General features: G+C 38.0%; 1 protein-coding gene across 2 annotated transcripts in view; it reads right to left on the bottom strand.

The window, feature by feature from the left end:
- Nucleotides 1-12,482, bottom strand: part of LOC124157423 (NFX1-type zinc finger-containing protein 1-like) — a 67,918-nt gene that overhangs the window by 37,748 nt on the left and 17,688 nt on the right. For both annotated transcript variants that reach the window (XM_046532120.1, XM_046532121.1), the window contains exons 3-4: nt 3,672-3,755; nt 2,739-3,010 (exon numbers count right to left, since the gene is read on the bottom strand). In XM_046532120.1, the coding sequence (XP_046388076.1) occupies nt 2,739-3,010; nt 3,672-3,755 (356 nt within the window). The remainder of the gene's footprint in view (nt 1-2,738; nt 3,011-3,671; nt 3,756-12,482) is intronic.

The raw sequence follows: 12,482 nt of genomic DNA, 5'->3' as shown, positions 1-12,482 counted from the left end.
TAAATGGTCTATAGAAAATAAAATGATCATCAATGCCAGCAAAACTAATCTTATTAGATTTCGGAAAGGTAGGAGTTGTGTACAAAATGATTACCATATTATGGGTGAGTTACTGTCAGAAACCAAATTTTGTAATTACCTAGGAGTGACATTAAGCTGGGATTTGCAATGGGGACCACATATCGAAAAAAAACTGCGACCAAAGCTTTCAGGGCGTTACATTTTTTGATGAGGACCCTTGGAAAAAGCTGTAAAAAAACAAAGGAATTCGGTATAAAACGTTTGTTAGGCCCATTCTAGAATACGGGGCATCAGTATGGGATCCTCATTTGAATCGGGAGATCAAGCAATTAGCAAAAGTTCAGCGATTAGCAGCTAGATTTGTTTTGGGAAATTTCAGAAGGAAGGCAAGCGTCACGGAAATGTTAAAAACGCTGGGATGGAATTCTTTAGAGTCAAGGAGGAAGAAAGCACGCTTGAAGTGTGTATTTAAAACTTACAGTGGTGATCCTGCGTGGAGGGAGCTAACGAAGCGGTTAAAAGGACCAAGTTATCTAGGGAGGAGGGATCATAATTATAAGATTAAGGCCCCAAGGCAGCTGACAGATAGGCTAAAATTTTCCTTCCTACATCAGGGGATAGAGGATTGGAATGGCTTACCGGAAGAAATTTTTTTTGAGCCATTTCCAACTCACGCCTCTATATTTATCAAAAGGATAGATAAAATTGAATTTTGAGGGCTTTGTAATTGTATATTTTTTAAATTTGGTGTTTCTTGTCTTTTTTTTCTTTGGTCTCAGTATATTATTATGTAAAAATGGATTTTGAGGGCAATGTAAATGTAGATATGTATTGTATTTTTGCTGATTTGGTGCTATGTATACGGGGACATGTATTGTGTAAAAATGGTTTTTTTTAGGGCTATTTAAAAATTTTGTGGTACTATGTATTTTGTTTCATGTATATTATTGTGTAATAACTTTATGTTACCACCCGACTTCATGGTCGACTTGTAACCAATTATTTAATAATAATAATTACGAGCTTTCCGAAATCATTCAAGGGAACAAACCAGTCTCCTAGTGTCACAAAAATAAAAAGGAATTTTAACACGCAGTGGGATTATTTTCTGTGATATTGCGGCAGACATTTTATATAAATGTTATGTTTGCTATCTCTCATCGAAAAACTCAGCTTTAATAGTAGGAAAACACACTTTGATGGATTGGATAATAGGGTGGTTTCCTTCATCAAAGAAAACGAAAGGCATTGATTGCGATTCGTTACCCACCATTAGTGTATTCATAATATACAAATTATTTTGTTTTAGAAATACCGGGTTAGACGAATGGCAATGGTCCATTTTTATCCTCATTTGAAAAGGGCCAGATTGGCGCCCATGCGATGCCACTCCACGTGACGTCACAGGGACCTAGTTTCTATACGAGAAGATAGGAGTTATACGTCGTCTGAGGTTACCATTGCATGCATGAGGCGCAGAGCTCAGGGAAACATGTCTTAACAATCACTTATTAAAACTGGCTAAGGTCGGAAAGTTTTCCTCGTTTGATAAGTTATTAATAATCCTTATTTAAGCCAAGCGCTACCAGCCAGCAGGGTACTAGGCTAGCCGCTAGCAGCCTGCGTCGTATCAGAGCTAAGCCTCGCCTCAAGGTCACCTCGCAGGGCGGGAGGGGGAACCAGAAATACGTCACGCGGAGAGACTTCCCGACATTCATACTTAAGCGTCGCGTTTTCGCGCGCTTGAAAATTTTCACTTTTCATTTAATCGCGAAAAATAGATATCGTCATTTAAAAATCTAAAAGCGTGAAATACGTACTCCAGGAGTAATAATCTTTCGATTTAGGCAATAAAAAAATAATAGGAAACCACCCTATTTACAAGAGAAAGTAAACTGAAGTTCTGGAGGTGGATTTGTTATATGGCATGAGCTGCACAATTTATGTGGCATTAAACATTGCACATATCCCACATACATTACCCTTTAATGATGTTGTAATAAAAATAGGTGGGAATGTTGTTCAAATTTCCCTCCTACAGGTACAAATGAAAATACCAAAACTAAATTTCCAAACTGCAGTAAAAGTGGTGCCACTTCATTCGTTGCAATACTTTTGAATCCGACTGTATATACAGAGGTACTTACCAAAGAGATGAATCATTTTTTTTACACCACTACGAAATTACACTCTACTTTTGCTCTGCAAATTAATTGAAGTGACTGCAACCAGAGGCAACAGGCCCACCACTATTACTCATGTGTAATAAGGTACATAGTAACTTTTTTGTCTCAAGTAATTATTACATTTTATAGGAAAGGGAAAGTTAGAAGAAAATACTAAGTATGTATCCACCATGTTCAAACTCATCCCAACTTAAGACCACAGGTATGACGTGCTTCACAGTGGTGACATGGCAAAATTAGCAGTGCACTCTACTTTACTTTTTTTACGAGTGAAATATTACCTTGTGTATTTTTTTTATCACAAGTTACATCTGCATACTTTAAAGTAAATTTTTATTTTGGTTAGGTTTAGGTTACGAATGTATATATGTAGTAGAAATTTTGAGGCACCAAAATTTATAAAAGTGTTATTTGATGATTGTCTTTTCTTAACCAGTGCCGGAACAGCATTCTGGCATGCTCCGCTACCATGACAAAACTGGACCGCTTCACAGAGATAAAAAAGGTTCTCATTAAAAATATTAAACTCACTGATTCTTCAGGATGACTGTGATTGATGAAGAATAGGTTCTTTTTGAGTCCAACAATGTTGTCATAAGCCAATACGGAGGGGTGATTTTCCAGAACTGGATACACGGCTGGAAATACCAAATCAGCGATGTCTGGTCTCATTCGATGCTGAATTTCCAGGGTGTCAAACCTGATTCCATTCATCAGAAGACGCTCAAACAGAGATATTTCCAAATGATAATCCTTAGCGAGCCTGTAGACTGCAGGGGATGGACGCAACTGCTTATGATCACCTACAGGAAAAAAATTTAGTAGCTGATGCAAACTTTCCACATGCTCTTTCGTTAGATGCCTAAAACTTATATTTTATTATATATTTAAAGTACAAAAGAAATTTTTACGTATTATTACTAGAAGCAACGACAGGGAATCATGCAGCCCCTTATTCAAGGAATTGAAAATGCTAACTTTACCTTCTATATATATTTATGAAGTATGTTCTTCAACATCAAGATTTATGCATCATGAATAAAATCGAGCATTGGCACAACATTAGGAGGAAACATTTGTTCAATATACCGATGTACCGGTTCAAAGCGGTGGAAAGCTCTCTATACCACATAGGAATAAAAATACACAACTCTTTGATGAGTAAATTAAGCTTTAGTAATGATTCATAGAAAAAATAAATGTTAACAAAAATAAACAGTATGTTATTGGAAAAATCTTACCACTCAGTGGCTGAGTTTTCAAATGACGGTTAATAACTTATGTAACACATATACTTTGTACATAATTTGCGTATGTAATGAAATGTGATGTATGGTTCAATTTGTAATACATTTTTGTTTTATTCTTTGTGACGAGACTCCAATTTAAAACAGCTGTAAACAATGCTATTAACTGTAAATGCCATTTGTCAATAAATTATTATTATTTGATTTGAACTCTTACCAATTAATATTAGGTGTTCACATTTTGAGGACAGGCATGCAATTATGTGAGATTCCATGGCTTCTGCAGCTTCTTCAACAATCACTGAAAGTACGAGACCAATTAGTTCGGAGTTATGTTAAACAATTTTAGCATTGAGAATTCTTAAAATTAACCTTTATCGTCCATACGGTCTCAAAATGAACCACCTAATTTTTTCCTTTATGACCTTGCAGTCCCTTTAGGGACCACTGAGACATACTTAGTTTAAATCAGCTTATAATGAGTTTCGTCGCAGAGATAGTGCAAATATTTTTTTAGGCTCCTGGAAAGCTAAGATCAGAAAATAGGTTACACATGCCATTTGACTTAAAACCATCCTTAAAGGTTAAAAGATTTACAGTCCAAGTTTGCCTGAACTGTGTCACATTTAAGGGTGCTCAACAGATCTTCATTCGGCCAGTCAAAAACTTTTATAGCACAAGGGTACTTAATGCATTAATTTGTACATGTAAATGGCAATAATTTGAGACCAAAATGATACTTTTATGTTCAATATTATCCACATACATTTAATTTTTCCTGCGCAACACTAAATTGGTTCCACTCATACCTAAATGGACGAAAACAAGCAGTCAAGGACCCTATTGGCAATACATCAGATTGAGCTAATCTTCACTGTGGAGTACCTCAAGGCTCAGTTCTTGGCCCTCTTTTATTTTCTCTCTACATCCAAGACCTCCTGAGCGGTATTGAACACTGTAAATACATTCTATATGCTGACGATTTGTAGATCTACTAGCATTGTCATAAGAATGAGTTGAATGATGCAATTGCGAAAGTAAATCAAGATGTTACAGCCATCAGCTCATGGGCTGTTGGTAACAACTTTGTTCTTAACTGTAACAAAACGAAATCAATTATACTTGGTACCTCAAATCTACTCAGAAATTTGGATGTAAACGTTATACCGAAGGTAACAGTTGGTGATACCGAAATACCATATTCAAATTGTGTTAAAAACCTGGGTGTCACGTTGATGTGTAAGGGTCATTCCACGTCAAATCACCCAGAAATTTTCAATATGACACCCACCGACTTGGATTTTAATGAAATTTTTGTCACTAGCTACTATCACCTATCTAATGACCCATGTAAAATATTTCCTCTCTCACTCTCATAGTTTGCAAGATATGAGGAGTCAAAGTTTGAGATGTTTGCTCAGAAGTGGCGCTAGTGGGAGTCAAATTCCAGAGTGCAGGGCACAGGGTAAAAATTCATAACTCAGAAACCACATAATATATTTGAATGAAATTTTGACCCCTTGTCTATCCAAGTGCATAGCTTCCATAGCAATGTCTTTTATTCCCCTTGCATTGTTATGTTAGCCAAAATGATGTCAACAGTTGTTAATTAACCGATTTTTTTAGCTCAAAAACATTACTTCATATTTTCAGAATTATCACCAAAAGGCAGAGCAGTTAACTCATCCAATTTTTTTTTAAATTGAAGGTTAATATGTGCTCCAATATACTGTGAAATAAAAATGGTGGTGTTTTGACTGCCACTATGAGTATTTCAGGTTTTACTTTTTTTTCTGCCCCCGTGAAAGGGATTTTGGACACGTACTGTAAGATAATAAGTATAAGTGTATCCATACCTTCATGAGGATGTATTTGAAATATTGGTCAGTAAATCTAAGACCAAACATGTAGTCTAGTGAATGTGGCTCTTGTTCATACAATATTTTTAAATAACAATACTTGGCTTGTGGCAGCTGAGGGGAAAAGAGTCCAAATGGCTCAGAAATGTGAAATGATGCTTTTTCCTGGAATTTACCCATTTTTCAAGTGTTTAGCATATGGAAAAATTGGTATCAACATACATTAGACTCTTACTGTGCATAAAGAGGATAAATGGAAATACTAATTTAAATAAAATTATTTAAATAATACACTTTAATGTGTTTAAGGCATCTCCCGAACATCTCTGGAGGCTCTCTCGGGCAACTAAACGCTTTACAATACCACCATTCCATCACATGGGGATTTTACATGGCTTGTAGCAAAGAATGTCCATGATGCCATTAAAGAGAAATCCTGGTAATGCTTGCAAAGATTGAGAAATTTTTTGCAGATCTTGTACCATCCTGCACAACCATCACTAAAGTAACTCAATTTTTTGACTGAAGTAAAATTTTCCTTCACAAAGCAAAATATTATTCTTTGGGTTTCATAAACAAAAGCTACATCATGCTCCAAATCATCTGACAAGATGCATAAACTGGAAATAATAAGCTGTTTAGTCAGGTGATCTCGAGTATAAATCACAACAGGGTGTACTGTACAACTATCACTTGTCCAGTGATACCCTTGTGCCTCATCTTGGATAATACCTCATCTTGGACATATGAGTAGTTCTCATTGAAGTAAAGGAGAACAACTGCTTCATGGGGTCCAAGATTTTCTTTCATTTGCTTAAGGTAGCTAGCCTGTACCTTCGTAATAAATGAATGGGGCACCAGTTTTTCCACTCTTTCAATTAAAGTTAATCGGTACACATCAAATGTCGCAGTGAAGCTCACCAGTTGAGATCTGTCACGGGAAACCCACTGACTGTATGAAACTTCATCTCCGGGGTCACATTCTTCAAACTTTTTCAGCAGTAAGCTTTTCAATTTTTCACGTGAAGGATATTGAGAGCAATGTCGCAGTATACAGTCCCTATTTTTTCTTGAGCACACTAAATAACCAATTAGGTCCTGGCTTGTTTCCTCTATATTACAGGCATTAAGCAGTAGGTTGACATTTTAATGAATTGTGCAAACACACACTGAATGCGTTCCAGGAGATCCTGCTACCACAAAACATTTTGGACCTAGGTTGCAGAATTTAGTAAAGCCAATATTAATTCTGGGGAAGTCAAATTTAAAAGTGGAATACAATTCCTTCAAGTTAGCAAGTAATAATCTCTTCTGAACATGTACAACATTTTTGGAGATACTAATGGAATCTTTCTTTCCAGGCATCATTCTGGAGTACTCATCACTTTTATAGAAAGTCCTAACTATTTGTAATGTTTTATATTTGCCTTCCCTTTTCTCAATTCAGGTGCAGCCAATTTTCCATTGTCTCTGAAAAGTTCTCTTGCTTGGCAGGCAGTGTACTCACTCACATGAAACTCTTCCATTACTTTCTTCCTGCTCAATGAAGTTGGTACCAATGATAACAGATGTACCTTTCCTTGATGAGTGCTTGATGTGTCAACTTTTTGTTTGATTAAGTCTACGAGCACATCCATATCATGTACTTTCTGAAGTAGTTCTTTTGGCAGTTTTGGGTCATCCTTTTCTGGAGATAATTCTTTATCAAGAACTCTTTTAACTTTCCTTTTAAAATTACTGCATGCTGACTCTACTTTCCTTTTAGCATAGGTTGACCTTCTGTGAGATGATATGCCATGAAATTTTAAAAGTGACTCCTCTCTATCTTGCAGCATTCTAGTCTGAGGTTTAAGGCGAGATGGAGTGGAAACGTGACATAATGAAAATGAAAAAGCAGGAGCAATTTCCACAATTTTACATTTATTAATACAACCGGTTTCACTTTTCAGCATCATCAGGTACAAAAATATCAAGTGCGCTGTGCTTAAATAGGAAGGTAGGAGGGGGTGGTGGCGGTAAGACGGGGGAAGGGGATGGAGGGAGGGTGTACAGTCACGGGGCTTGGGAAAACTGAGGATGGGGTTAGAGAGGAGTATGACAAATACACTAATTGTCCTTAATGTCTTCCTCCAAGGGGAAGGTGGGAAGGCCCCTGGTACCCTCTCCGCTGGGTTCCAACGCTCCAGTCGCTCGGTCCGGTCACCTACCCCTGGATGCCTCATGGTGTCGGCCGTCGAGGAGGATGAGGGGGGGGGGGGCGGGCAACCGCGTCCTGGGGGAAGGGGGGGAGGGGGAATGGCTAATGGAAGTCAATGGATAGGAGGGGTGAGCTGGTGTAGTACAGAAGTTCGTTGAGGAGGGGCTTATTACTCTTTTTCCTTATGTTAATTTCTATTTGTTCCAGGGCATCAAGTTTCCTTCCTTTGTCGGCTACGTGGAGAATCACAGGATCAAATTCACAATCATGGCCCGAACTTAACAGGTGTTTTGCTACCATGGATGTCTCATCACCGTTTTCTTTGCACTTCTTGTGTGGATTTCTGTGAAACAGGACGTGATTTCACCACGAGAATGAAAGAACACAAGAAGTGCAAAGAAAACGGTGATGAGACATCCATGGTAGCAAAACACCTGTTAAGTTCGGGCCATGATTGTGAATTTGATCCTGTGATTCTCCACGTAGCCGACAAAGGAAGGAAACTTGATGCCCTGGAACAAATAGAAATTAACATAAGGAAAAAGAGTAATAAGCCCCTCCTCAACGAACTTCTGTACTACACCAGCTCACCCCTCCTATCCATTGACTTCCATTAGCCATTCCCCCTCCCCCCCTTCCCCCAGGACGCGGTTGCCCACCCCCCCCCCCTCATCCTCCTCGGCGGCCGACACCATGAGGCATCCAGGGGTAGGTGACCGGACCGAGCGACTGGAGCGTTGGAACCCAGCGGAGAGGGTACCAGGGGCCTTCCCACCTTCCCCTTGGAGGAAGACATTAAGGACAATTAGTGTATTTGTCATACTCCTCTCTAACCCCATCCTCAGTTTTCCCAAGCCCCGTGACTGTACACCCTCCCTCCGTCCCCTTCCCCCGTCTTACCGCCACCACCCCCTCCTACCTTCCTATTTAAGCACAGCGCACTTGATATTTTTGTACCTGATGATGCTGAAAAGCGAAACCGGTCGTATTAATAAATTTAAAATTGTGGAAATTGCTCCTGCTTTTTCATTTTCATTGCAGCATTCTGTTAAGTAGTTCAGTTGATTTTTCTTGGGATACTGTTGTTTCAAAATTCAAAATACTATCATTGCTGTCACTATCTACTTCTTCAACATCAGAAAGCTCATTTCCAAACCTGGAGTGTTTCTGTACTTCCTTCCTACATGGCTGGCATATTTTCATTCCTGGCACTAATTTCCGAAGAGCTGGGATTTTACAGGCCTTTTCTGCAAATTCAAGATTTACATTTCTCAGTGATTTTGATATTTTCTTCTTGTGGCTCTTAAAAGGATCAAGACAATATATTTGGTAGGTTTTATACTTTTTCAAATAGTATATTCTGTGATGTTCGCAGACATTGGATAGGACTTCCCCAGGTACACCACTGGTGTATAGGTTTTTTTGAGGCAATCAGATGCAGTTACTTTTCCAATGCTGCACATTTAAAAAATTTGCTCATTTTGAAGCATAGTGGAGACACTAACCTTTTTTAATGTCGAAGTTCACAATGAGCAGCAGCAATGAGCAATGTTCCCCTAACTCATAGCACACACAATTAATGTACAGGTAAAAATACACTGATCGTACACACAGAATAAACTTGGACACCCATGGAGCATCTTCACACAAGAAGATTTGGCAGAAGACTAAATACCCTAGAATCCTGGTACCCTAGAATCTATTTTTATTTATCATGCCCTCACTATGATACATTGTAACATTTTATTCTTCCTAATGTAGAGGTTGCACTTAATTCTCTTATTCCTTGGGGAGATGGAATAACACTGAGAAGTGAGGCTGAATAGGTGGGATTGTATTACATTCTCAAGTTTGTCATGTAATACAATCATATGTGAGACAGGGGAGAAGGGCACATAATGTCAGTATTATCTCTCCCAGTGAAATAGAAATTTAATACTCCAGTTGCCATCAAGGAATGTGGATATTTGTGACAACCTGCTGCATATCTATAAGTAATACCATTTGCTCTGCCAGCTCTTCCATCACTAAGGGATTGGAAGACCGTACTTCTTCTGTGAAAGTGAGGCTAACTTTGTACAACTCCAGTTCAGCGGGACTCATTTAATCACTTTTTCACAGATCTTAACAAACTTGAACATTGCCTGTGCTTATGAAGACCACTGGTTTTTTGGATTAGTGATTTCTAAACACGAGGAAGAACATGATGTGAAAGTGAAATTTATGCACCCATATGGAAAATCCCCATGCGATGGAATTGGTGGTATTGTAAAGCGTTTAGTTGCCCGAGAGAGCCTCCAGAGATGTTCGGGAGATGCCTTAAACACATTAAAGTGTATTATTTAAATAATTTTATTTAAATTAGTATTTCCATTTATCCTCTTTATGCACAGTAAGAGTCTAATGTATGTTGATACCAATTTTTCCATATGCTAAACACTTGAAAAATGGGTAAATTCCAGGAAAAAGCATCATTTCACATTTCTGAGCCATTTGGACTCTTTTCCCCTCAGCTGCCACAAGCCAAGTATTGTTATTTAAAAATATTGTATGAACAAGAGCCACATTCACTAGACTACATGTTTGGTCTTAGATTTACTGACCAATATTTCAAATACATCCTCATGAAGGTATGGATACACTTATACTTATTATCTTACAGTACGTGTCCAAAATCCCTTTCACGGGGGCAGAAAAAAAAGTAAAACCTGAAATACTCATAGTGGCAGTCAAAACACCACCATTTTTATTTCACAGTATATTGGAGCACATATTAACCTTCAATTTAAAAAAAAAATTGGATGAGTTAACTGCTCTGCCTTTTGGTGATAATTCTGAAAATATGAAGTAATGTTTTTGAGCTAAAAAAATCGGTTAATTAACAACTGTTGACATCATTTTGGCTAACATAACAATGCAAGGGGAATAAAAGACATTGCTATGGAAGCTATGCACTTGGATAGACAAGGGGTCAAAATTTCATTCAAATATATTATGTGGTTTCTGAGTTATGAATTTTTACCCTGTGCCCTGCACTCTGGAATTTGACTCCCACGAGCACCACTTCTGAGCAAACATCTCAAACTTTGACTCCTCATATCTTGCCAACTATGAGAGTGAGAGAGGAAATATTTTACATGGGTCATTAGATAGGTGATAGTAGCTAGTGACAAAAATTTCATTAAAATCAGAGTCGGTGGGTGCCATGCCTGGGTGAACTGACATGGAATGACCCTCAACTTGTCTTGGCAGAATCATGTGCAAGCCGTGTGCAATAGGGTTAATGTGATCCTCTACCAGCTTAAAACCCAAAAAGACCTTCTGCCACCTCACACTCGCAAGCAGTTAGTGTCCTCGCTAATATTGCCTCATATCGATTATTGCTGTTTGGTCTATCAGGATCTAACTGAAGAGCACATATCTTTATCTTTAATATAAAAAAGGATGATCACATTTCCCCCTACTTCAACCATCTTGGTTGGTTGAAAGCAAAGCCAAGAGAAAGTACCTGCTTGGTATATACCTCTACTCTCTTTTCAATACTGACCAGCCAAGCTACCTTAAGCTATTTTTTTTCGGTCAGAGATAAAAAATCTCAAATCTTGACAAGAATGGCTCCAGACTTTCTCATCATCCCCGGACACAGAACCACCACCTATGAAAAATCATTTTCTGTAGTCGGAGCACGTCTGTGGAATAGCATTCCAAAGAATTTAAAAGATTCTATGTCTCGGTCTTCTTTCAAGCAAAGATTTCTTCAATTCATTAAAACCCTCAAAAATGTATGACCTCGTTTTTTTGTGTTCTTGTATTGTTTTTCATTGTAATGTGTCTGCCTACTCCTGTGGTTACCATTTATAAATATTTTTAGTTTGTATAGATGTGGGTTTGGTAGTATTAGTGATGGTGCTAAAAAAAAAAACACCTGCAAACTCTTGAATATTGTGAAATACATAATATATTGCAGTTGCAATACCATTAGCATGTTTAAAAATTTATGTCCATGCTATTGGAAAGTATTTACTGGTTTTCAAACTTGTTAAGTGATGTAAGTATCACGAAGATGGGACGTGACCTCTTTTCTAGTTTCCCCCTTTTTCCACCTCTCGCCACCCACCACCCATGTGCCGCTGCATTGGCGGTTTGCTCCTCGTCTTATCACCCTTCCTGTCACGCACCCCACTCCACCTCGACTTAGGCGTGAGATCCGTGCAGCGTCAGCAGAAGGCAGCCTCTTGGGTGGCCGCGAATGGGGAAATAGAGATAGCACGCAGAGAGGCGTGCTATGAGAACGGCGTTCGCAGTTGCGTCCACGAAGAGCACGAGAGTGTGTGTTTTGCGGCTGTAGAGTGCGGATGTGCCCAATAAACCTGCTTTGAGTAATGGAGTTTTTCCTTTTAACTAATACTGCCTTTCCCTGATGCTATCGATATACTGAACCTTACAGTATGCATTTATTTATTCGTCATTGAGATTTCAACTATTCATAATTAATGTTTTATAACATTAACCTCAGGTCTGTTTGAAATCGAATGCCATATTTGTAGGAGTAAATGATTTATCATTATTCATGTTCTACTTAGTTATTATTTAATTATTTTTTCATGTTCTACCCTAAATGTTGTGATGGGTATATGTGCATACTTAGGTTTTCTTGCTATGACTGTTTGAGTTAACTCAAGATTTCATTTCTTTGCCCTGATGTGTTAGTTCTGCTGAATTCCATTCGGAAATATCTGATATATTTTGTACAAGTTTATTTTATGATCTCTTTTGTATGTAACATTAATCTTATGTTCTTAATGGACAATTTGTCTAAGAACAATAAATATTATTATTATTATTATATCACTTCAAAAGAAGCAAATTTCATCAGCAATTGACATTTTATAACTATGCTAACTATTTATTTCTAAAAGACTTCTACAGTATACATTTCAAAACGTGTCACAAAAACAAAACACCCCATATA

Source organism: Ischnura elegans, chromosome 4 (genome assembly GCF_921293095.1).
Source record: "Ischnura elegans chromosome 4, ioIscEleg1.1, whole genome shotgun sequence".
In the NCBI taxonomy this organism is placed as follows: domain Eukaryota; kingdom Metazoa; phylum Arthropoda; class Insecta; order Odonata; family Coenagrionidae; genus Ischnura; species Ischnura elegans.
The sequence above is the reverse complement of the archived record's forward strand: the minus strand, read 5'-3'. Positions and strand labels throughout refer to the sequence as shown.